Source organism: Rhinatrema bivittatum, chromosome 7, assembly GCF_901001135.1.
Source record: "Rhinatrema bivittatum chromosome 7, aRhiBiv1.1, whole genome shotgun sequence".
NCBI classification, from domain to species: Eukaryota; Metazoa; Chordata; class Amphibia; order Gymnophiona; family Rhinatrematidae; genus Rhinatrema; species Rhinatrema bivittatum.
Genome location: NC_042621.1, coordinates 141,196,667 through 141,224,101, shown reverse-complemented (window position 1 = coordinate 141,224,101; position 27,435 = coordinate 141,196,667). Strand labels below are relative to the sequence as shown.

At 44.6% G+C, this 27,435-nt stretch overlaps 1 protein-coding gene across 5 annotated transcripts in view; it reads right to left on the bottom strand.

The window, feature by feature from the left end:
- Positions 1–13,225: 13,225 nt before the first annotated feature.
- Positions 13,226–27,435, bottom strand: part of ZNF319 (zinc finger protein 319) — a 29,513-nt gene continuing 15,303 nt past the window's right edge. For all 5 annotated transcript variants that reach the window (XM_029609271.1, XM_029609270.1, XM_029609268.1 and 2 more), the window contains exon 3: positions 13,226–19,720. In XM_029609271.1, coding sequence (XP_029465131.1) covers positions 17,791–19,434 — 1,644 coding nt within the window. In that variant the 5' untranslated portion in view covers positions 19,435–19,720 and the 3' untranslated portion in view covers positions 13,226–17,790. The remainder of the gene's footprint in view (positions 19,721–27,435) is intronic.

Genomic DNA, 27,435 nt, shown 5'->3' with positions numbered 1-27,435 from the left:
TAGGCTCCATAACAGGAGTTTCCACCCAGGAAAGAGATCTAGGTGTCATACTGGATAATACATTTAAATAGTTGGCTTAGTGTGGTGTGGTGATAAAAAAAAAAAAAAAAAAGCAAATAGAATGTTAGGAATTATTAGGAAGGGAATGGCGAATAAAATAGTGGATGTCATAATGCTCTGTATCACTCCATGGTGAGACAGCATCTTGAATGCTGTGTGCAATTCTGGTCACCGCATCTCAAAAAAGATATAGTTGCACTGGAGAAAGTACAGAGAAGGCTGACCAAAATGATAAAGGGGATGGAACAGCTCCCCTATGAGGAAAGGCTAAAGAGCTTAGGTCTTTTCAGCTTGCAGAAGAGATGGCTGAAGGATATGATAGAGATCTACAAAATCATGAAAGAACTTGAACAGGTAAATATAAATTCGTTATTTACTCTCTCAGACAATAAAAGGACTAGGGGGTACTCCATAAAGTTAGCAAGTAGCTCATTTAAAGCAAAACAGAGAAGACTCTCTCACTCGATGCATAATTAAGCTCTGGAATTCATTGCCAGAGAATGTGGTTATGGCAGTTAATGTAACTGGGTTTATAAAAAGTTTGGATAAGTTTCTAGAGAAGTCCATAAACTGCTATTAATAAGAAATAGTAGCTTGGGCTCTATTTAATGTTTGGGTACTTGCCAGGTTCTTATGGCCTGGATTGGCCACTGTTGGAAACAGGATGCTGGGCTTGATGGACTCTTGGTCTGACCCAGTATGGCAAGTCTTATGTACTGAGAAGTGCAAACTGCTCTAGATCCCTTCACAGAAACTACACATTAGCAGAAACCCCTCACCTTGGTCAACAGGCAGAACACAGAGAAACCCTCAACAAAGAGAAAATTAGTTACCACAAACTGGAAACCGACACCTGCAGACAAAAATCAAAATGGAAACTCCAAGAAATTAGACTCTGCACAGAACAAATATCTGTTCTCTTGTTGCAAATACAAAGATACAAGAGGCACATATTGCCCAAAACCATCAGGAAAAAGGCTTCCCATTAAAGAATAATCAGCAAAAGCTATGTAATCTTTAGAGAAACAGCATCTAGAGCAGCAAAATATGGTGTAGTATCCTGCCAGCAAGCCAGAACCATTGTCCACAGACTATACTGATTCACTGAACATCATTAGAGCTTATGCACTGTCATTCTTTCCTTTTACCTCATATCACCTTGGCAACATGTGAAATTTGTCATGCCAGTAAAGTTCCTTAAATCTGAATCAGAGGGACAGTCAGAGAAAGCAAGAGTTGGAACCAGAAAAAGTCAGAATGAGAAAAGTTATCAGAGAACAAGAGTGAGAGTTAATATGCATGTCCAAGAGTCAGAGAGATTGAATGCAAGAGTTTGAGTTAGAAAATGCCAGAAAGAACAAGAGTCAGAGAGTGACACAGAGAAAACAAGAGTGGGTGATCGTGGAATCAGAGAAAGTTAGCACGAGGCAGACAGAAAGAGTGGGAGTAGGAGACAGTATTAGCTGCCAACAGCACTGGCTGCCAATTCACTACAGAATCATATATAAGTCCATAACCACTATTTTCAAAGCTATACAGCAACACTCTCAGCTCAACTTTCAAATTCCTCTCAAAAAATTTACATCCAACAGACCAATCAGAGAGTCCTATAGAGAAACACTACAAGTACCACACTCCAAATCCATGAGGCACATAACCACCAGAGACAGGGCTTTCTCCACTGCAGGACCAACATTGTGGAACTCCATCCCACCAGATTTGCGACAGGAACCCTGCCTGCCCACATTCAGGAAAAGACTCAAAACGTGGCTATTCATGAAAGCCTTTCCTGAACTAAACTGAATCTATTCCATTATTAACTAGGCGCCCAGACATTGCCTTATTCATGGTAATTAATATCCCTACCGCATAATTAATATCCCTACCTCACAAGGACAATTCATTAATGCTTTAAGCACAATGACTGGCATTTACGTTCTCTCTATTTAATCCCCAGCTTTCTTTTCTATGCTCCAAGTTGTATTACTCCCTTGTTTTATTGTAACTGCATACCTTAACCTTCTCTTGTTTAATGTTTTATTATTATTATTACTACAACTATTATTATTATTATTAAGATAAATGTTAGTTTTTACCTTTTTTTGTTACCTATCTACTTGTTAATTGTAAACCGACATGATGCGATATCTATTGCGAATGCCGGTATAGAAAAACTTTAAATAAATAAACAAACAAACAAACAAACAAATAAATAAATAAATAATTATGGCTGTATCTCTTGCTGTTGCTTTATTTCCAGTCTTTTACGGATACGAGTTTGAAACTCACTCTGAGGTTGGGGTGGTAAAGCATGCAATAAAATAGAACTAAATCAGAGTAAGAGTGAGGGAGAAGTGTCAAATAGAGTGAAAATGAGTGAGTCAGACAGAGGATAAGAAAAAAAAAATCAGAAAACAGAAGTCAGAATGAGGGACAAGAAACTTTACACAGATGAGAACTAGCAGCTCTACTGAAACAGTGTGTGCTTGCAACTCGTCCTGGCAAGCCTCCAATGATATACTTTTAAGCACTGCCAAGCACTAAACTCCAAGCTGCATTTTGAGCATTGCCAAGCTCTCTCAGCAATGCTGATCATCTCCAGTAGCATAACTTTGTGCCCATTTATAAAACTTCAATTTGATTTTTCACTACGATGCCAGAGGTAGCTGGGTTGGTACCAGCAGTCTACAATGTTCCAGAAATCAACCAGGTCTCTACTACCAAGTTGGTGGTGGCTGGATATTGTCCATCATGGTTAGGAGAAAATGAGGAGTGGATAAAGGAACCCAACCTACTAGTAACAAAGCAATTCATGGGGTAGACTGTTTAGTACCAGCAGGCTACAACTCCTCAGAAACCAGTTGGGTCACTGCCAGCAGGTTGTGGACAAGGTACAGTGCAGCAAGGTGATGAGGAGAAAGGAATGAACAAAGAAAGCACAGCTTAGTAATGCAGCAGACCACAGGATAGCTGGGCTGGTACACCAGGCTCCAGCATCCCAGAAATGCAGTAACAACTAGTTTTTCCTACTAGAAACACAAGCACTCCTCTTGCAGGGTGCAATGGTAGATTAGCAGTTGGGTCTGTCTGGCAAGCTGCAAATATAACTAAAGGTCCTAGTGGAAATGCAGGCACTCACATAGCCGAGTCCCTCAGGCAGGCTGTGTGCTTCTCAATTTAACTGGGTTGGTGGTGCTAGGGTGCTGACAGGAAAGGTTACATGGACCTAGGAGGACAGGCATATAGGAAAGAGCCATATTAATTTTAGTGAGTGATTGGATTATTGCAGTACTTGGGAAGGGAAAGTTACTGGGTGTGAACTAAATAAGAGATCTTGTATGATCAGCTACCCAGCTAACTTTCTTGACTAAGGAGCAATATCCCACAGGTAATCATGCTACAGGCAGCTGGGATATATCCTTGGCAGTGTGGACTGCAATAACTGGGTAGAGTGGATGGGTCAGTTGCTATTTTTCTGCAATCATCTACCATGTTACCATTTAAACCAGCCAAGTTGATGCTAGTAGGTTGGTGGTGGCTGGGTGCCTCCAGGCACCAGCAATCTAGGATGCAAATATTTGGACAACAGCTCACTGCTTTTGGTAGCTGCTTGGATTATTACAAAGCCTGGTGGTAAGACAGTTGTGGGGTGGGAGGCACAGACTGTTGGATTAAGAATGGGATTTTGTATGCTCTCACCTACCCATGATGGTAGACAACCAGTGAGGAAGAAAACAACTGGCTTGGTTAAGGGGCGAGTGCAGCTGGGTATTAAGTTAACACCCCCCTACCTAAATACAGACACACACAATTTGATCTTTCTGAACCCGTTATTCTATTCAAGATTCTGTCCAGATTAAACATCAAAAGGTCCTTTGATTGGACATTTGTTCGTTTAAGTCTGTAAAGTATTTGAAAACTGGTCTGAACCATCATATTATTAAGCATGATCATATTGATGCTGATGTATTTAAGACTACTGATTCCTTGTCTGTCTGAGCTTTCAAAAAGTGATATAGAAGCAGCTGTCAGACCCTGGCATTCTACTAACTTGACCCTACTGGACAGGATTGTACCTTTAAAAAAAAGTCTTTCAGATCAAGTGTCATAAATTTGCACCATGGTATACAGCCGCTTGGAGGTTAATGACGCAATCGTTGTAACGCTGCGGCAGCAGGACACATCTTTAGCTACAAAAGCAGCCTATTACCAGAAACTTGCGGCCTATCGGGCTGATTCACAGCTCTAAGAGAGAGAATTGTTCTCACAGCATTTATTCTGTAAGGAATAACTCGGCTAAATTATTTCATGAGCTAAAGTCTTTAATTTTTAAAGTTAGCTAATTTAAGAACAGGTGATGCTGCCACCCTTGCCCACTATAATGAATTTGTGGCCTGCTTTGCAACTAAAATTTGATGTAATTTTTGTCTCCGGTTCTCTTATCACTTTTATAGCTGATACTCAATCTGAATCCGTTTGCAAGTCCTCTGAGCTTACATCGAAAGAGGTTGTCCATATTTTAACTATGATGAACCCATCCCTTCGATCCTCTGAGCCCTTGCCCTACTGCATTAATAAAACTTTTGAGACAATGTCAGTGAATCAATTCCCAACAATCCGCATCTGCTTCTCTTCCTAATGTGCTTAAACAAGCTTCTCAAAAAGCCAACTGTAGCTTCCCTCATCTTGGCTAACTTTTGGCCAATATTCTCTTTGCCTTATTTAGCAAAAATAGCTGAAACCGTGGTTCACGCTCAAGTTATCTGATTGTGTAGAGAAACATGCAATCATTGATGGATTTCAGTTTGGTTTCAGAAAGCTACACAGACAGAGATTCTCTTTCTGTCCAGTTTCATCACCATTATCAAGGGTTTTGACAGCAATGTTAAGTACATTTCAGTTATTTTGGATGTCTCTGCTACTTTTGATACTCTTGATCAGGATACCTTCAAGCACATATGAAAGCATTAGATATAGTATATCTGACATTGCCTTTAGCTCGTTTGCTTTTTCCTAACAGGTCCAACAAAGCAGACTGGAAAATGTCTGCTCAACTTGGAATGCTGTGGCAATTGGTATATCACAGAGCAACTCTACATTTATCTTGTCCCTATTTGCAAGGTTTTTTCCTGTTTCACTGAAAGCTACTGAGTTTATACTGATATACAGTTCTTTGTCCCATATTCATTCTCTTGTCCTGACACTTGCATTTGTATCCTGATGTTTGCAATGTGTTAACCACTGGTTCCCTCAAACTACTGTTAAATATTGCAAAAACTGAAATTATCTTAAGTAGATTTCCATTGCACAATATTCCATCATCTTTTCACTTTGATAATCACAGCATCCAAGTTAGCCAATTGCATAGTTTGGGGGTGGTCATTGATACTAGCCTATCATTAGTGCCAGAGATTAAAGCAGTGGTTAAATCTTTTTTCAAGTTGCATATGATTGCAACTTGAAAATTGCATACCCTCCCTTGGCACTGCCAGTTCCCTCCCCGCCATTGTACATAGTAAGTTAAATTCAGAACATAAGTACTGTTAGTATAGCGATTATGTAAAACAAGTTTCATTATATTTACTTGGTTAATCTGTTATACTGTATCGTGACACTCAAAGGCCTGCCTTTGAGACATCCTGTTCTGTGTAAACTGGTGTGATAGTTTGAATCGAATATCGGTATAGAAAAATAAATGATTAAGATTTCACCCATTGTTAGAGTTACAGGATCTCTGCACTGTCCTATAGGCTTTGATTTCGGTAGAACTGGGCTTCTGTAACTCTTTGTATGCTGGCCCACTTCAATTAGAGCAGAACACTGCAGCATGTATTTTAATGGGTATGTGAATGCGGAATGCTATAACTCCAGTATGACCTTCATTACATTGGTTGGCCATCAAATGGAGGATTCAATACAAGTTAGCCTTCTTAATACATAAGATAACCCCATGGGGATTCAGTCCTTCGCATGTATGTGCCTTCTCAATCATTGAGCTTTAAAGGAAAATACTTACATAAAGCTAGCACATCTGGCGCAATGTTTCTTGTGAACCGATACGATGTGCAAACGGCTATAGGTATATAAAAGCCAATAAATAAATAAATAACTAAGGCCAGACGGTCAGCTGTGGGTCTGATTCTCTATTACCAGAGCAGATTCAGACAATTGAGTGTGAGAAATCCTTCCAAAAGGCCCTGAAAATTCATTTATACAAGATGACATTTAAAGAGCTTTCTGCCTAGGCATCTTGTTCTGCACAATTAGTTCAGCAGGTAAGGAATGGATATAAGATGCTGGTATCATTTATTTAAAATTGTACGCTGATTTTGATTTTATGTATGTCAGTACGGTTCTCTGCCTAAAATTAATTGTGACAAGTTATAAATTGTAATAGATTCAAATGGAGAAATTACTTACCTGATCATTTCGTTTTCCTTAGTGTAGACAGATGGACTCAGGACCAATGGGTATAGTGTACTCCTGATAGCAGTTGGGAGATGGAGTCAGATTTCAAATGGATGTCAGCTTGCATATACCCGTGCAGGAAGCATAGCTCTTCAGTATTCTCCTCAAAAAGCAATTGTGGATATATGTGTGTTTTGCTAACTTGATTAACTAGGACTGGTTCAACTGATTTCCAATTGGAGACCACCAGTGCACTCAACCGGATAACGCAGACACCGGGCAACTATGGGTGTCTTGAACTAGGGGTAATACCTGGCTTACCCGTGTTTGTCTTGTTCTCGGAGCTTGTCACCCGAGGTTTCCAGATTTTGGGGCAGCCGTGGGCGGGATGCTGAGTCCATCTGTCTACACTAAGGAAAACAAAATTATCAGGAAAGTAATTTCTCCATTTCCTAGCGTGTAGCAGATGGACTCAGGACCAATGGGATGTACAAAAGCTACTCCCGAACTAGATGGGAGGATGCCCGAGGCCCACTTAGTACTGCCCTTGCAAAGGATGTGTCCTCCCGGGCTTGAACATCCAGGTGGTAGAACCTCGAGAAGGTATGTATGAAGGACCACGTCGCCGCCAGACAGATCTCGGCGGGTGACAGCATCTTGGTTTCTGCCCAGGACACTGCCTGGGCCCTTGTAGAATGCGCCTTAACTTGTAGAGGTGGAGGTTTCCCTGCTCTACGTAGGCCACCTTGATTACTTCTTTGATCCAGCGGGCTATGGTTGCCCGTGAGGCCGCTGCCCCTTGTTTCTTCCCGCTGTGAAGGACGAATAGGTGGTCTGTCTTTCGAACGGATTCCGATCTTTCAAGGTATTGGACTAGGTGTCTGCCGACGTTTAGGTGACAAAGATGGCATAAGTCTTCCGAGTCCTTATGTTCGTCTGGAAATGGTAGCGATATGGTTTGGTTTAGATGAAATTGAGAAACCACCTTCAGAAGAAAGGAGGGGACTGTGCATAGGTGTATGGATCCCAGGGTGAACCTGAGGAATGGTTCTCGACAGGATAGGGCTTGAAGCTCGGAGGTGCAACGGGCTGAACATATTGCCACTAGGAATGTAGTCGGCAAGGTCAGTAGCTGCAGTGACAGACCGCGAGTAGGTCTGAAGGAAGCTCCCGTGAGGAAGTCTAGTACTAGATTGAGATTCCATAGGGGTACTAGCCACTTTAATGGTGGTTGGATGTTTGACCCCTCTCAGGAAGCGGGAAACATCTGGATGAGTTGATAGACTAATGCTGTCCACTCTGGCTCTGAAGCAGTCCAGCGCAGCTACCTGAACCTTGCAGAAATTCCAGGATCATGGGGATTTTAACTGTCCGTGGAAGGATCTCGCGGTCCTCACACCAGGCTTCGAATATTCTCCATATTCGTAAGTTAGAGACATGGAGAACTTGCATGCTCAGAGTAAGGTGTCAATCACTGCCTTAGAGTATCCGCTCATATTCAGGCGTGTCCTCTCAATGGCCAGATCATAAGAGAGAATAGAGTTGGGCCTTCGTGGAGGATCGGTCCTTGCCGGAGAAGGTCCCTGTGTGGAGGTAGGCACAGAGGGTTCCCCGCAAGAAGTCTTCACATGTCCGCGTACCATGGCCTTCTTGGCCAGTCCGGGCCAATAGAAGTATTAGCCCCCTGTGGTGTTCTATCGTGCGGATGATCCCGCCCAGTACTGGAATGAAATGCTTTTATCAATGTTTGTTAATTTTAGGTTTGAAAAAAATTTTTTTTGAAATTTAGAGAGGATTTTTTGACACCTACTCTGTGGAGTGTTGTATGTGGGTTGAATTTATATTTATATAAATTTTATGTTAAAATTATAATGGAATTGGAGGAAAGTTTCATATAAACTAGTTGGTGTCTCCACACCACTGTTTTGTGGTGTTATAATCATTAACTGTCCTCCTCCTCCTGTGGATTTTTTAAGTTTTTTATATTAAGATTACTTCACCTCTGACTCCATCTCTTCACGCTCTGACTCCATCTCTTCACGCTCTGACTCCATCTCTTCCGGAGATGGAGTCAGAGCGACTCCATCAAGAGGCATCCACACTAGATCATCAGAGGAATTTTTCTAATGGAGTTATCCAGATTCTTTGAAAGTTGGTTGTACAGCAGCATCTTACATCCCTGAGGAAAGACAATACGTCTGAAACACGGATCGTTCGTGTCGGGACCACCGTCGAAAATTGGACAGCACACACCAACATCTAATGGGGAAGTCTGAACTTTACTCCTTATAGTTTATGGTAGAGATCTTACAATCTTTAAAATTATGTGCCGTAGTGCACACAAAAATAGTTTGATGCTCACATTACGGAAGATTTTCAGGTTTACAGAGGTGAAGTAATCTTAATATAAAAAACTTAAAAAATCCACAGGAGGAGGAGGACAGTTAATGATTATAACACCACAAAACAGTGGTGCGGAGACACCAACTAGTTTATATGAAACTTTCCTCCAATTCCATTATAATTTTAACATAAAATTTATATAAATATAAATTCAACCCACATACAACACTCCACAGAGTAGGTGTCAAAAAATCCTCTCTAAATTTCAAAAAAAAAAATTTTCAAACCTAAAATTAACAAACATTGATAAAAGCATTTCATTCCAGCGATCGAGTAGTATCTCATGATTTGTTGACTATAGTTATAATCGCTGAAGCAGTGGCGTATTGATATTTCCTGCCCAGTACTGGCCATGGGGGAAAGGCATACAGCAGGTCTTCCTGTGGCCAGGTCTGGACGAGGGTGTCGATTCCCTGGGAATGCGGTTTTCATCTGTGGCTGAAGAACTTGGAAACTTGGGCATTGGACCGGGTTGCCAGGAGATCCATGGCTGGGGTTCCCCAACGGTTTACTATCAACAAGAAGGCTGTGGTCGACAGCATCCATTCCCCTGGGTCTAGACTCTCTCTGCTGAGGTAGTCCACAATGATGTTGTCTTTTCCCACGATGTGGGCGGCTGAGATCCCTTGCAGGTTTGCTTCTGCCCATGCCATTAGGGGGTCTATTTCCAGGGACACCTGTTGGCTTCTGGTTCCTCCCTGGCGGTTGATGTAGCCAACTGTTGTGGCGTTGTCCGACATGCCTGACAGATTCGCCCCGGAGTCTGTGACTGAATTGTAGGCAGGCTAGTTTGACTGCTCAGGCTTCCAGTCGGTTTATGTTCTATCCCGACTCTTCCTTGTCCCATTGCCCCTGGGCCGTCAGTTCCTGGCAGTGGGCTCCCCACACTCGCAGACTCGCATCCTTGGTGAGCAAGATCCAGATCGGTGGGGACAGTCTTACTCCCTTGCTCAGATAGTCTTCCTGTAGCCACCATTGGAGCTGGGTCCGAACCTCTGCCGGTAGCTGGAGGCGAATGGAGTAGTTCTGGAACATCGGGTTCCATCGTGAGAGTAGGGAACTTTGTAGTGGGTGCATGTGGGCCTTTGTCCATGGAACAACTTCTAGGGTTGATGTCATGAGACCGAGAACTTGGAGGTAGTCCCATACCTTGGGGACAGCATAGTTCAACAGTTTTCACAATTGGTCCATCAGTTTCCTTCTCCTTGTAGGGGGAAGAATAACCCTGTCTTGTTTGGTTTCGAACCGGACTCCCAGGTATTCTAGCGATTGGGAGGGCTGCAGGCAGCTCTTGGCTGTGTTCATGACCCACCCTAGATTCTGCAATAGATTCTTGACTCTGGTGGTCGCCTAGTAACTTTCCTCTGGAGATTTTGCCCTGATCAGCCAATTGTCCAGATACAGATGTACGAGGATTTCTTCTTTCCTCAGTGTCGCCACTACCACCATGATTTTGAACATCCGTGGAGCAGTAGCTAGTCCAAAGGGTAGCACCTGAAACTGGTAATGATGGTCCAGTATCGCAAAGTGTAGGAAGTGCTGATGGTCATGGTGGACCGGGATGTGGAGATAAGCTTCAGATAGATCCAGTGAAGTCAGGAATTCTCCCGGTTGTATTGCTCTTATGACAGAGGGTAGGGTTTCCATGCGGAAGTGCAGTACTCTCAAAAAGTGACCGATGGTCTTGAGATCCAGGATGGGCCGGAATGTTCCCTCCTTCTTGGGGACAATAAAATAGATGGAATAGTGACCAGTATTTTGTTGGTGCGTGGGCACCGAGGTTATTGCCTTTAGGCTGAGTAGTATTGCTGGTGTGGTTTCCACTGCCGTCCTCTTGGAGAGGGCGTGGCACAGAGGTCTCACAAATTTGTCTGGAGGGATGCTGTGGAAGTCCAGATAGTATCCCTCTCGAATGATGGTTAGGACCCACTTGTCTGACGTTATCTCAACCCATCTTTGGTAGAAAAGGGAAAGTCTGCACCCTATGGCTTCTTCCTGTGGATGGGTCTGTTGATTCTCATTGAAGTGTGCAGCCGGGGCCTGTACCTGAGGCAGCTCCCCTCTTGTTGTGTCTGTTCCGAAAGGACTGGGCCCTGCCTGCGGGGCGAGGTGCTTGGTATGTGTTTTTGTACGGTCTACAACGCTGGGCTCTTTGCCTTTGGTTCTTCAGGGAGAACAACGCTGGTTTCTTTTGTTCCTGTCCTCCGGTAACCGAGGTACTGGGGATTCACCCCATTTGTTGGCTAACTTCTCCAGTTCGCTTCCGAACAGGAGGGATCCTTTAAAGGGCATTCTTGTGAGTCATCTTGGAGGTCGCTTCGGCTGATCAATTTCGGAGCCATAGTTGCCTTCTGACTTCCACTATGGATGGGACGTCCCTGGCTGAGGTGCGCACCAGGTCTGAGGTCGCATCCGTGAGGAAAGATATTGCTGGTTCTAATGTTTCGGCGGAAGTGGTTATGTCCCTAGAGAAGAGCAAGCAGGCACATGTCACCATGGTGCAGCAGGAAGTGATCTGCTGGGTCATTGCTGTGACATCAAATGACTGTTTAAGGATGGATTCCTGACGTCTGTCCTGGGCATCCTTGAGTGCAGCTCCTCCTTCGACTGGGATGATAGTGCGCTTTGAGATAGCGCAGACCATGGCGTCCACTTTCGGGAACCCTAGGCGTTCTTTGGCCGTGGGTTCCAGGGGGTATAGGGCTCCTAGGGCCTGTCCTCCTTTGAAGGTGGCCTCCGGGGCATTCCATTCTAGGTCAATCAGTTGTCATACAGCCTGCAGCATTGGGAAATAGCATGACGGAGACCGACCAAAACTGGGTTCGTCTTTGGCTCTGCTGTGGTACCTGTGCCAGGAATGGCCAGTCTTCAGGCTCAGAGACACAAGGTCTGGTAACTCGTCTTTGGAGAAAAACCGCATCATGGTTCGGTATGGTTCCATCCCTGGAGGGATTTCCCATTCCTCTAGGGAGTCAGGCTCTTCCCCTGAGGTGTCTATGTCTCCTAGGGGGGAGGCCTTGCTCTTCTGATGGAGACTGTGGCTGTGCCGCAGGCGGTACCGATTGCACCTGGACAAAGGTTTGCAGCCCTTTGAAGAATTCCACCCAGGAAAAGGTCCCTGGGTTCATATTGAATCCAGTGGAGTTCCCAGAGGTGCCCATCTGAGGAGGGGCCAAGTCAGGGATACAGAGGTCTGTGGTACTATCATTGGTGGAGCCGGATTCCTGTACTGGCTGAGAGAGACCTTGCTTCGGTTCCCCCCGAGTCTCTTCACACTACAGGCATAGGGCAGAGGTCACTTCAGGTTGCGCAGCTCGCAGGTGGCAGGCTGGGCAGAGGGCTTGTCCCTTGGCTTTCTTGGCCGCCGATGCAATGATTTGTGCGCGTGGAGTGGCTCAAAACTCGTCTGTACGCATAGGTGCGCGCACCGGGAGACTTAGTTGTGTGCTCCAGGTGCGCAGACGATGTGCTCACAGGATGCAGATGTGCATGCAGGCCACTGTGCGCTTAGCGGGGATGCGCGTGCCGCTGTGCACACAAGTCATTTGTGCGCCTGGCTCGCCGCTATGCGCACGGCTCAGTTGTGCGGACAATACGGCGATCAAGGGGGGGAAATGGCGCAGACAACCATGTGGGCAAGATGGCGACCCCTACCCTCCCCCAGAATGTCTCCACGTGTGAGGACCCTCACACCGGATCGGGGTCTAGCCCGGACAGGGCTGCTCAACCGAGCCTCAGAGACCGGAGACTTCAAGAAAGTTTTCTACCTTAACTTGTCTCGGCACTTCCCGGTCTCGTGCCGGGCGGTCTCCGGCTGCGGGGGGAGAGGGAAATACCTTCACCGCCACGCTCGGTGTTGCACCTGCTGCCTCTCAGCCATTCTGGGGCTAAGTCCACGCTGGGAACTAGCTACCAGACTGAGGCTTGCCTCAGAGGGATCTCGGAAATCACCTCAGGAATTCTCAACTAGGGGAGGGACCCTTAGGTATCATCGCAGGAGATTTTCTAACGCTGTGAAGGCGTCTTTATAGAGTACCAAACTGCTAAGGAGACGGAGAAATACTGAAGAGCAGTGCTTCCTGCACAGGTATATGTAGGCTGACATCAGTTTGAAATCTGACTCCGTCTCCCAACTGCTATCAGGAGTACATTATACCCATTGGTCCTGAGTCCATCTGCTACACGCTAGGAATTCAAAATTATCTTTGCAGCTTGGATGAGAAAAACTAGGCTAACTAGTCTTTTCCTGCTGTCATGTTCTACATAACTATGTTAAAATGTCTCTGCTCCAATGACACCCCTCTCCCCCACTTACTTTTTACCCTGGAAAAAAGAGAGAGGAAGACCCAAAGAGCACAATTTAATAATAAACTTTGCTTTTATTTTAGTATCTGTCTGCACCAGCATCCATTGACACCTGATGTGCAGCAACAAACCATGGGAAGGAACATGAGGTGCAGAACAGGCAGCCCACAACATTCCTGCCAACACGCTACGCGCTACTGAATCCCTATGCTGGTTCTGCATTTTCAAAAATCATGTGCCAACAAAAACTGTCCTAATTTTGTGTATCACATGATTAGCACAGGCAGAAATGTCAATGTGTTAGCCTTCAAAATGTTCCCAATGGCAGCAGAAAGATTCACTGGAGCAGCAGCATGACGGCATTAGTGGTGGTGACAGGGAAAGAGGTCAGGTTGATAGGTTGCAGTGCACTGGGGGGGGGGGGGGGGGGGGGCACGACACTCCACCTCCTGACAGCTTTCTATTAGGGGCTCACCACCCTCCCTTCCCTGGTACCCCAACATCTCTAAAACAGATGTTGCAAGTTTTGGGCACTCTGCTTAAAACATTGCTAGCCCCTCCAAGAGTCGCCTGAAAGCTTTTCCTGCTTGATCAACTTCCACTTGTACAGGTTGAAGCTAATCCTAGCAGCTGCTATACTGCCCAACTGCAAATCATCTATCTTCCCTCAAAAGTTTGGCAGCCATGGTGGATTCCATGCGTGGGAAGGGAAGCACACGGGCAGGCACCTTCTCCAGTATGACATCCTGAAATTACAAAACACAGCCACGCCCTGCCTGCATGGTACAGCTCTGTACATTCAAAGTAACTGGCCCTTGCCAGCTGAAATCCGCTTGTGAGCTAGGAGGCAGTAAAGCTGATCCCACAGCCCTTTGGATCACTGCTATGCTGTCTGCTGATCTCGGGGCTATCCTATGTAACTATTTCTCCTGTTCTGATAAACCTCTAGGCAGAATCCAGGGATTTAAAAATAAGATACATTTTAAAAAGTTGCAAATGTATAAAAGAGGTGGGATGGAGGAGGAGGGGGCAATGGCTTACACTTGTATACAGCAATTGAGAGGAGCTGCGGCATAACAGTGGCATCCCTAGCAGTAGCCTGCCATGCCTTGCATGCCAAGCCTCTAATCATTTTCTCATGGCGCTGCAACAACATGGGATATCCTGCAACAGTATCTCTAATGCTTCCATCACAAACATATCTGATAACAGCTTAAGGACCTTATTTACTCAGGTTGTTTCCCCATTCTGCATCTATGGGAAAGGAGCTTAGTAACTAGGCCTTAAATGCAAAATGCACTGCATAACTGAGGATAAAGGCACAAAGGTCTGGTCACATTCAGCCTTGAATTTGGGGATAATACAAGAAACTGTCATGTCTTTAACAGCCTCTTCAAAAGTATAGATCAGGGGGTTGGTTTTTAGAATATCCTCAATGAATAGGCATGAGATGTTTGTATATAATGAAGGGAGTGATTGCAAATATATTCGTTTCATTCGTTTAATTTGTTTCATACGTTTCCCATTACATGTCTATTAGATGTACATTCATTTCATATGTTTCATATTACATGCTTGTATAGGAAGCGGATGAAACGGATGAAACGAATGAACATCCCTATACCTCATGTATATTCATTCTGGATATCCTGAAAACCAGACCTGGTTGTGATAATTCAGGACTGGAGCTGCCTACCCTGATATAGATGGTTATTACATAATCTCTTGCACTCTCCCTATGCTAACAGTAAATAAGATCCTTTCAATATGTACTTTTTATACACTTTGATGCTATAATTTTTCTGTTCACCAAAGCATCTTTCAGGTCCTGATGAATATTGATTCAGTCAAAAGACAGGTTAAACCTTATTTGGAAAAAGTATGAAAGCAAAGAATGTTTCTATTTTTTTAAAAATTCACTCCTGGAAAAGGAAAATGATACTATTTGTGCTTAAAATGCAATCATATAAATAAAAAGGTGTTTTAAGGCATAGAATTTTGGAGAAAAAAAAAATCAACTTATTGCTGCACCATTGATCGATCTATTCCAGCAAAACAAAAAAAACCAAAAACTGTTGTAGTTCTGATATCTTCTTTCTTAAGCCAGAAACAAGTGACTAGCAACGGCTGCTACTCTCAGCCTTGTCCCGATATTAGTGAATTTATGCTCCTAAGTCCACCTGTCCCACAATAAAGACTGCACAAGTGTAGCCCATGTTCCGTGTTTGCTGTTTACGCCAAAGGTGGCCATGCATACATGGTACTCAAAAGGTGGTGTTAGGAATTTCTTTTTTTCAATGCAAACTGTCACATTTCCATAGGAATATATTTCTTTTATAAATTCCAGACAAAATGAAATTAGAACAAGACACTTTAAATGAATACAGACATTTTTTGAAAGGCAGAGTGCAAAGTGGACAGAGACGTGGTAAAGCTTGGCTGAAGAGCTCCATCCTCTTCAGCACACAGGACCTTGCCTGAAAGTCATTCTAGGGTGGTCCTTTCCCCCCCTCTCCCAGTACTTGGGCAAAATAATAGGAAGTGGTAGGAAGTTCCTATTAGCTTGAGCATTTGTTTTTACATTATTAAAAAACTAAAAGCACTAGGGCAGCATGTATTAAAAGCTTTCCACTTGATGCTGAAATTAAACAATGCCCTTAGAAGAATGGATCCTCTCTTGTCTGCCACGAGAGCAGACAAGAAAAGATGGAGATCCAACAAGGAGAGCCTATTATGAACATCATCATTCAAATAAAGATCATGTCTAGTAACCTCATGGTTCCAAGATCTGGCTGATAACAGAACTCCTGTCCTTCGCTCTCAAGAAAAGCAGCCCTAGGTATTCCCAATGATGAACCAGTCCACTAAAGTGAAGCCTTCGGAGAAGATGGTGGTAAAAGGCCTTCACTAGCCACCACTATTGATTTAAAACAAATGCTGGGCAGCAAACCCTGGGTCCCAATAAACTTAAAGGAGATTCCACTGATGATCATCTGAGAGACTAAATCGGCCAAGCAACCTAAGGAGAAACAGTGCACCGACTTTTGCATAGCTAATATTGCCTCCCAATTTTATCTATTCAAAATGAAAAGACTCACGGGAACAAAACTTGCTGTACAATATGGAAATTTTTAAAAAAAAAAAAACCCACCTAATGTCACAGGGGCTCTGAATGAGGACAAAACATTGCCTGAAACCTCTTCGCTACTGAGATGTGGTGGGAGGATAAAGTTCAGAAGGGACCTTCAAGTCTCCATTACAGACTTAACTAAATAAAAACTTTGCTTTTCCATTAGAGATCCTCATAATGCCCACTGTCTTGACCTGAGAGGAATTGCTATTCTACAGCTGAGACAGCAAAAATATCTTACATGTTAGATGTACAATCAAGAAAAGTGCCTGTCTACTTCAGCCAGGATTGCTATAATCACCAATATATACTCTGGACATAAGCAGATGGTTTTTACCTAGTAGTCCACATCTCTCCCTCTTGTATTAAAAAAATAAAAAATAAAAGACAAAAAGTCACGTTATACTGCTAAACTACATGAATCCAAATTGTCTTCCAATCAATACAATCTTATGGATTATGTCTGTCGATGCTCACACATCCTAACCCCACAGATCGCTCAAAGCAGAAAGATACAGTAAAGTAAAGTGGATGTGCTGCGCAGCATTTTCTTAAATGGAGTACCTCTTCTCAAATACGGCTTTTGGTGTTCAAAAATGGGAATGCATATTCTTTCCATATAGTGGACCAGCTCAGCATTCAGCAAGATCTGCTAATGCCTCAGGAGGCCAAATATCAGGTAGGGGTGTATGCCACCACATCCAATACCTTTAAAAGTAACCCCCACACGCGCTGCTTGTGATTTCTGTGTCAAACTCCCCAAATGGTCAAGTAAGTGCTTATCCTTCCTCCGAGATAGTTCTGATATGGAAACTTAGCACATTATCCCTATGATGGGAGGGGGGAGGGGGGGGGAAGGGGAATTATTAAACTAAAACCATTTCTTGGGCTTCCGTAGCCAATTTACACTGAACGGCCCATGGCAGACATACATTTTGCTAGCAGGCTACTTTATAAAAATTATAGTGTTGATATTCAGCTTCAACAATAATGAATCTGGCTGTTTTATCAGTATACAGAAGCGTCCTGACAACTGATGTCTATTTCCCCTACTGACTACTTTCAGGGGCAAGGGAACAAGTCCCAAATCCATTTCCAAACAGAGGGAGAGCCAGACTGATTTGGTCATATGTGGATCAGAGAGATGCCAAAACGGCCCACTGTCCAGCACAGAACTCCAGCCTAGGCCACAACATCTCCAAACTGAGATCACTACACTCAGGTTTAAATCTATGGGTTAAGCTGTGTTACTTGGGTTTTAATCTACCTCCTCCTGTGAAATGATTCAAACATTGTACATTTGGTGACCAGCAGAAGGAAGATCAAAACAAGTGGGATGACAAGGTGACCACAGTAACATCCCTGCTGCGGACAGCTATTAGGCCAGACACTTTTCTCCTGCTACAGGCATGAGTTTTGCACAAGGGAAGAACCAAGAGCTTGGGCAGATGTCTGCAGGCCAGCTGGAAGCCACTAAAAAAGGTTTATGGTAGGCAGGCTGCCACCTGGTAGGCTCCCTCTGCAGTATGCTGCACACTGTGCTCCTGCAGCAGGGCCAGGTCCAGGAAACGCTCTCCGCACCACATGCACTTGTACTGCTGCTCCCGCGTGTGCACGCTGTTGTGCTTGTTCAGGTGCTCCCGCTGCTTGAAGGCCTTCTCGCACGAGGGGCACTTGTAGGGCTTCTCGCCCGTGTGAACCCGCCGGTGCCGCTGCAGGTCCGAGGCGTACTTGAAGCGCTTCTCGCAGTCCACGCAGTTCAGGGGCTTCTCCCGCACGGGGTCGCAGCGATGCTGCACGAACTCCGAGGAGGAGAAGAAGCGGCGCTCGCACAGCGTGCACCTGAGGGGCTTCTCGGCGCAGTGCGAGGCCCGGTGCTTCTGCAGGGCCGACGGGCGCTTGTAGGACTTGTTGCAGACGGTGCACTTGAAGGGCCGCTCCGTGTTCTGCAGGCACTTGTGCCGCAGCAGCTCCGAGGACTGGTTGAAGCCCTTCTGGCAGACGCTACACCTGAAAAGGTTCTCGATGCCGTGCACATGCTGGTGGTGCGCCAGGTGCGAGGGCTGCACGAAGCCCTTCTCGCACAGGTTACATTTGAATGGCTCCTCCACCTTGTGCGTCCGGCGGTGGCGCATCAGGGCGTACTGCTGCTTGAAGCTCATCTGGCAGAGGTCGCACTTGAACGGGCGCTCCTCGCTGTGGGTGCGCTCATGCTGCCGCAGGTCAGAGGGGCGTTTGAAAGACTTCTGGCACTCCCCGCAGCGGAAGGGGCGCTCTCCGACAGGGGTGCACTGGTGGTGCAGGAGATCCACCGACTCCTTGAAGTGCAGCTCGCAGACATTGCACTTGAAAAGGTGCTCGCCGGAGTGCGCGTACATGTGGCGCACCAGATGCGAGCGGTGCTTGAAGGATTTTTCGCACACCGTGCACTTGTAAGGCCGCTCAGAGCTGTGGGTGCGCTTGTGATGCACAAGGTGAGAGGACTGGCTGAAGCTCTTGTCACACAGCGCGCACTTGTACGGCTTCTCGCCAGTGTGCACGCGCTCGTGGCGCGACAACTCCGACAGATGCTTGAATGTCTTCTGGCAGATGGTACAACTATAGGGCTTCTCGGAGGTTTCTGGGACAGGCTCTGGTGGGCGCTCTGCCTCGGGCTGCTTGTAGGTTTTCTCACAAATTGAGCACTTGATCGCAGCCCCATTATGGACGTTGTGATGCTGTGCTAGTGAGGTGAGCAAGGAGAAGCCCATTTTACAGACCCCGCAGACAAAGGGCTTCTGCTCCACCTGCACACACTGGTGCTCCAGCAAGTCTGTGGCCTGATGGAAAATCTTCAGGCACTGAGTGCACTGGAAGGAGCGATCGTGCCCTGGCAGACACTGATGCTCCTGCGGGTTTGACAGGTGGGCGAGGTCGTGTCCGCAGACCCCGCACTTGTGCAGCTGCTCCGGCGGGTGCTGCAGGTTTGGGTCTGGCTGGAGCAGAATGCCATACACCGCGCAACCCAGGGGGTTCTCAGCTGGATTTGACGGCACCGAGTGCTCCCCCAGGACTGCCGTCCCCACATGGTGCTGTGGCAACTGCTGCTGCTGTGGAGGTGGAGGCTGCTGCGGCCAACCTTCAGACATGCTGGGGAAGAAGAAATTCGTTTTAAATACGGAGGACTTCAGTTTTTCGCAGGATTGGGGGGAAAGAAGGCAGCAGAGATTCCTGGGCAGACAACCTGAGGTTTGGAGGGCCGCTGATGGCCAAGCCCTATGAAAGAAGCGGGAGGAGAAAGGTCAGATGCTTGCTTAGGTGTCTCTGTTTTTCAGTGGAAGCCATCACAAAGGTTTGGAGAATTGCAGCAGATTCTAGTCTCCCTCCTCCAGTGCTGAAGTGGGACAGATTCCAGCGGGACTCAGAGGATGAACCCTGGAAGGAAAAAAAAAACCAAAAACATTTATGTATCAGCAATAGGAGAAGAACTTAACCGTCAGGTGTCCCCGTGTGCGGTTCTCTGTGCTGCCCGAATTCATTCATCTGGAAGATAACTCTTTAGACTGATCATACATACCAAAAACCTTAGCCTGCATTTCTGACTAAAAAGACAACGGGAACATTGGAAATATATATTCTGCCTGCTGGTATGGATGAATGGGAAGCAGGAGCTTCTTAGAACGGGAGCTGTAATGCATAGCGCAATCTTCTTAAATCTCACGTTCTAGCTGCCAATGGGATTTATTAATTTAATAGTTTTTATATACCGATAACCGTTTTCACGTCGCATCGGTTTACAGGGAACAAGGAAACAGAGCGCCTAAAAAAATGGCCCAACAATTACATGGAACGCATATGAAACAAGTAACTTCATCACATAATAATAAATTCCATGGACTGCATGGTAAGAAGGAAACATGGTAATAGGGAAACCTGGTAACAAGGTAACATGATAATAAGGGCATTAAATATGTTCTACATTAAATAAGTTAGGAGGGAGGGGAAACCAAGGAGATGAAAACAAGACTTATGTGCAGTTTACATTTACACAAACAAATCTGACATTTGATTACTGAGGGGCCATACACATAGGTCAAACAAGTTGTAGGCTAGGATTCAGTTGTAGACTAAACTGTGACTAGCTTTTGAGAGCAAACCAAAGTAAACAGCAAAAGGAAGCTTACCTTTAAAAAGCTAGTCATTAATGGAATGCTAGTCTCATAAAAAGGATCACCTACAACTTGTTTGTTTGTTTTTTATTTGCAGGCATCCAAGTGAGGGATTATGGAGAGCTATCACTTTCAATCTGCATTCTGCACCAACGGCACATTATTTTTAGATCTGTACTTTTAGTTATAGCAATACCTATAAAAGTACATTACCCCTGTAATTACTGTGTGTGTAGTGGAGTAGCCACTTGGTGGATAGAGGAGCAGGCTGAGAACCAGGGAAGCCAGGATTCAAATCTTGCTGACGCTTCTTGTGACATTAGGCACATGCCTTCACCCTCCATTGCCTCAGGTACAAACTTAGGGCCCTTTCTACTACGCATGGTTTTTCCATAGACACAAAATTGGAAAAAAAACCTTTTAGTAAGTAACCCCCTTAGGTTGTGAATTCTCTGGGGACAGGGATATACCTACAGTACCTGAATGGAACTTGCCTTCAGCTGCCAATGAGGAGATCCGAGCTGAATCCAAATAAATATTATTTCTCTCCTGTGAACAAACTTCTTCTGAGCATTAGACTAATCCCCTTTCTTGCTAACAGACCTTAAGTAGCCTGTTAACAGTTGTCAGTTTAAGTAGTAGCTATCAGCTGCAACCTTCTCTTTGGGGATGTGCTGTTTCTATGAAGAGCCTACGCTGTGTGTACACACATAACAGAGGGCGAAACAGACAAGGAAAAATATTTAGAAAACTTGGGTGTCTGCCAAGAATTTTTAGGAGCCAAGGGAATATTTTTTCTTTAACAAATCACTATTATTTAATTACCTGCCTTTCCTAAAAAAGTTCAAAGCAAGTAAACACAGTATAAAACAAAATGTAAACAAAAACCATAAAAGACAAATCACAAATATTAACAGGTTGTATTTTTTTTGTGTTTGTTTTGCTCATATTTTTGTTACTTATTTTGACTTTTTATTGCTTTTTCCTGGTTCAAACTCTTTGATCTCCACTTCCTTCAAATTCTTTTCCCTTCCCCCTTCCCCCAACCCTGTTTCTTCCCTCCCTTCCACAGCTTCTCCCTTCAGCTGCCCCCAATCACAAAGCTTCTTCTTGCCCTCCAACCTCCGCCTCCGCCTCCCCCACACCCCTACCCTTCTCTCCTAAACCCAGGCCCAGGCTCAGTGGCAGGGCTTCCACCTAGACAGGTACCAGGAACCAAACTTTACGTGCCCAGGCAACCTGATGCTCAGGGATGTTCCAGCCTTGGAGAGATGGATACATCTAGTGAATGCAAACAGCAATGCAAAATGCATTCTTAATACGCAAGAATCTCTCCATGGGCAGTCAAAAGGTCCAGGACTGCCCAGTTTTCAGGCTCTGACTCTACAAAGCAAAAAACTCTTAGTCATTTAGCAAAGAACGGTAGTCACACACTCAAATTTGAAACCCTTCATATAAAGCTGCCCACTAAAGGCTAGACTCTGGTTATCTATTTATTATGTATCTCACTTTGAACTATCACTGAAAAAGCAAACAAGAAAAGTGATTAAAAAATATATCAGATATTCTTCTACATACAGGTAGAACACACTAAGGGCTTGATTTACTAAGGCTTTTCTCCATTTTGTCTGGAGATAAAAAGCTTTGTAAATCAGGCCTTAAGTGTGGTCATGTGAACTCTAGTGCATTTGAATTTCAGAGCAAACTCATAGGATGTAGAAGCTAAACAAGTAGTTTATAGATGAGACTTGTACTTTCACTAGAACACAAATCTTCTTCACTTTAAACCATTAGCTTGACTGACCGGATACTCACAATAAGACAAGAGGGCTTGAAACGCCACTTTAAACATGAGTCGACTTATTTCCACAAGAGCCAACTTTTCAGAATGATTGGGAGTGCTAGCTCAGCACAAATGACACCCCCCCCCCCCCCCCACAGACACAGTGAAGGAGTTTGCGCAATACTGGCCTATTTCTATTCTTTTTAGCATCCAAGCAATAGGGGACAGAAAATGGATATTGGGGTGAAAGGAAGATGTGCTGGTTAGAATCATAGAATAATGCCAAAAAGGATATCATCTAGACCAGTGGTTCTCAACCTTTTTTCTGTCAGGACACACCTGACAGATGGTTCTCACATGCGTGACACACTGAACACATGACCATCACAGGGCTAAATGTAAAAGTACAGTTTGCATCCACACGAATCCCCCTGACCCACAATTATGGATGTAAAGCAGAATTATGACATTCCCCGTACAACTCACCTTACAAAAAAGATATTCTGGTTCTAGTGTCATCTCAGTAACAGCAACACAAACTCCAACTACCAGGCTCAATAGCTCTACTTATGAAAAGACAGCAGTTTATCACCAATGCATGTCCTCTTGAGAAAAAACAATAAATAAGGCTGATACAAACGCTTACATGCTAGTAAAATATCTTATCTCGGTAACAGACACAGAACCAACCTAACATACACCCAGGATATGCAGTTGTGTACATAAACTAATCCGCACACAGTTATACTTGTATTATGGAACGCACTCAAACAGTAAGAACCCTACCTATGAAAAGGCAACACTACAAATATTAAATCAGGCCCTAAACACCAATACACCTCCTATTAGGAAAAGAGAACTAGCCAAGCAGCTATAGGTTCCAACACAGAAATAATTGTATAACTATACTAATAAGCAGAATAAATGTTTCACAACAACTATGTATAATGAATATTGTGAATGTTGGGATTTTGTTTTTTTTTAACTGATTAGAATTAAAAATTTGCGATATATATATTTTATATAAATAAATAAATAGAATTTTCTTCTGTCTGTTTTAAATGTGCTACTTTGGGTTAAAGTAGATATCCAACCAATACCTTAAGCTCTCCAGCATACAGGTGCACTACTGCTACAAGAACCAGATCAGCAGCTCCAGAACGGAAATGAGCAGTTAAATCTATTGGTAAACCTAAAATAGAATTAACATGGATGGACAAAACATTTATTTATTTATTTATTTTGTATACCGACATTCGATCGAGATATCACATCGGTTTCCAGATAACAGGTTGAATAGGGCGAGAACTGCCCTATTTTACATTGTAACAAGATAACAATTAATTAAACAATTAATAAATGAAACATTTGCAGCCAAATGAGTATTTGCAGCCAAATGAGTATTTCTCCCCCTTTGCCCCCTCATCCCTCCTCCCAGTTATAGTACCCCTCTTTCCCCCTCACTGTTTGTTACAAGGGCAACCAGCTTCCTTTGCCAGCTCAACAGCTTCCACCTTACCATCATTCTGATCTTGAGTGTGGCCCATGCAGCCAAAGGAGCCCACTGATCCAGTCCACGACAGCCGCATGTCTCCAGCCCCGCACAATGCCCTGAGAGCCAGGCATGCACACCAGTAGATTATGCTATGTAAACCCATTGATCCAGATGCCACTGCACATTCACATACAAGCAGCTGCAGTACCAGCACCGGCCACAAGATGCCAGTATAATAGCATACCGTCACCTTGAGGCCAATGCCGGAGTGAATCACCAAAGACAGATACCACGAGGTCACAAGCTTAGAATCAAACACTAGCAGCAACCCACAGGACCTCTGCAGTGAAATGACAGACTTTCCATCCCTCATTCTCAATACTCCCTCTCCCCTGGCAAACAAACACTCCCTCTCCAGCCCAACCCTATCACTCTTCTGAGGTCCCTCTCCAGCCTGACCTCAGCACTCTCCCACCATTCCCTTTCCTTCTTCCTCTGCTGCTGCGAGGTGATGCTACCATCATATTAGTTTCTTTTCTCTGTCAGACGGAACAGCAGAAAAGGACAATGGCAGCACCAAGTTTACATAGATGAAATATACTGCTTACTATTGGCCTCTGTGAATCATTTAAAAAGTCAGCTTTTCTGGATAAAAAAAAGACCTCCTAATTCCAGTACCATTGGTCAGACTGTGAATCTGAAGGAAAGCTGTGAAAATGAAGACCAAAGAGCACTCTAAGAAAATTAAAGATAAAGATATAGACGTGTACAAGATAGGAAAAGGCTACAAAATAATATCCAAGTGTCTGCATATCTCAGTTAGCACCATTGGATCAACTGTGAGGTAATGGAATGTTGGCCACTGTGAATGTTCTACAATGGCCAAAAAGCCCAGATCTCAATCCAATCAAGAATCTGTGCTGCTATTTGAAAATCAACCTGAACAACCTGGAGCAAGTCTGCCAGGAGGAATGGGCAAAAATCACTCCCAAACAGCGTGCAAAGCTGGTAGAAACCTACCCCAACAAACTTAAAGCTGTTATTGCAGCAAAAGGTGCTTCTATCAAGTACTAGTCCAAAGAGTTGAATACTTATGCAAGCAGCACTTTTCAGTTTTTTATTTTATTTTACAAAAAATGCAGAGATATAATGAATTGTGACTTTGAAAATTTACTTTAAGCGCATACTGGTTTGCAATAAACAAACTGTCTGGAACAATCTGTGGAAGTGCCATTTGTGATCCACACATATCTGCTGACGTTTTAGGGGTAAAATACTTTTGTAAGTCACTGTTTCTACATAAAAGCTAGAAGCCAAGATAGTATCATCCTGCTGAACTTATGGATCTGTCCTAAAATTGGGGAAAAAAAAGAAAAGCAAAAAATAAAAACAAAATCAACTTTTTCATAAATCAGTGTATAAAACTGGAATTCCTGTATATCAAGACCACGAAAGCTCTTACTTAATCTGTGTCATTTTAGTTCTGGATTGGGACTTAGAGGGGTGAAGCATGGGGCAATTCAGCCCATGTCCCCCAGGCCCAAGATACTGAAGAGCAGGGAAGGGGCACTGTACCTTCTGGCCTGATACAGACACCTCAGTGTACAGGCTGCTGCGGTTCCTGCCCCACTGGTGCTCCCCTAAAGCATGAGACGTCAGAGAGCAGGGCTACTGCGGCAGCACGAGGTCCCCTAAATTCCAACTGCTCTCTCCCCCAAAAGGTGGCTCTGCACAGAGGGGACTGTGAGCACTCATACAACTTGCTCTACAATTCTTACTTTTTTTGCTCTTTTTTTCTTGCTCTTTTGCTCTTCATTGGAGAAATTACTTACCTGATAATTTCATTTTCCTTAGTGTAGAGAGATGGACTCAAGACCAGTGGGTTTATGCTCCCCTGTCAGCAGATAGACGCGGAGCAAGCTGACATCAAGTATATATATACTCCTGCAGTGACCCCAGCCTGCCAGTATTCTCCTCTAAAGCAACTGTGGACAGATTAACAAAAAACTTGATTAAAAACAGATAACCAGAACTGTACTCAACCGACCATAAACACTGAACTCATATAAGATTCAAGGTACTCCAAGCTAGGGACTGGATGAACACCTACCAGTAATCCCTTGAGACCCAGAGCCCCACAGGACTATTGACACACTCATGCGGCAGCCGAGGAGGGGAAGCTGAGTCCATCTGTCTACACTAAGGAAAACGAAATCATCAGGTAAGTAACATCTCCATTTCCTAGCGTGTAGACAGATGGACGCAGGACCAGTGGGATATACCAAAGCTACTCCCCAACAGGATGGGAGGCTGCCCACAGTCCAGTCAACACTGTACATGCAAAGGCTGCATCCTCCCGGGCCTGCAAATCCAGACAATAAAACCTGGAAAAAGTGCATAAGGTGGACTACGTCGCAGCTTGGCAGATAACGACGGGTGACAACAGACTAACCTCCAATCATGGCACTGCCTAAGCCCTAGTGGAATGAGCCCTAACCTGAGCAGGCAACAGCTTTCCAGCATCCACAGACACGGCCATGATCACCTCCTTAATCTAACGAGCTATGGTAGCCCGTGAAGCCGGAGCACCCTCCTTATTTCCACCATGGAGAACAAACAAGCGATTGTCTTTTGAAAAGACTCAGAGACCTCCAGATACCACATGACAAGACGCTTAACATCCAAGGAGCGCAAAAGGCAAAACTCCTCCTCATCCCTCACCTTATCCAGGGATGGCAAGTAGATGGACTGATTCAAATGAAAGTCCGAGACTACCTTGAGCAAGAAGGATGGAACTGTAATCAGCTGTAACACCCCCAGAGTCACCCGAAGGATTGGCTCCCGGAAAGACAAGATCTGCAGCTCAGAAATCCTACGCGCAGAACATATAGCCACCAAGAACAAAGTCAACAACTATGAGGAAAGGCTACGCAGTGGTCAGAACGTAGGGCCCATCAAAAAGTCCAGCACCAAATTAAGACTCTACAATGGAACCGGTAACCTCAAGGGAGATCTAAGGTGCTTCACTCTTCAAAAAACGGGCCTCATCAGGATGAGACAACAAGGAAACACCATTCACCAGGACTCTGAAAGAGCCAAGAGCCACAACTTAACCTTCAGGGAATTAAGGGCCAAGCCTTTATGCAATCCATCCTGCAAAAAAACCCAGAATGAGAGGGATCTTAACTGAACGAGAAAGACCACAATGCTCCTCACATCAGGCCTCAAAAACTCTCCAAACCCGGACATAAAACAAGGAAGTGGAGAACTTGCGAGGGCAGAGTAAAGTGGCAATCACCACAGAGGAATAACCATGCTTTAATAAGCAAGCTCTTTCAAAGGCCAAACCGTAAGACAGAATCAAGTCAGATCCTTGTGAAGAATGGTCCCTGCTGAAGCAGATCCATGTGCAGCGGAAGATGAAGGGGGACCTCCCACCAGGCGTCATCACAAACCCCCATACCACGGATGCCTAGGCCAGTCCAGCACCACCACAAGTATTAGCCCCCTGTGGCCTTCGATCTTGCAAATTATCCTGCCCAGCAAGGGCCACGGAGGAAAGGCATAAAGCAATCTGCCTTCCAGCCAGACTTGTACAAGAGCGTCTATTCCCAGGGACCATGGATCTCTCCTGCGACTATAGAATTGAGGAACCTTTGCATTTTGTAAACCGTTGTGATGGCGAAACCGAACAACGGTATAT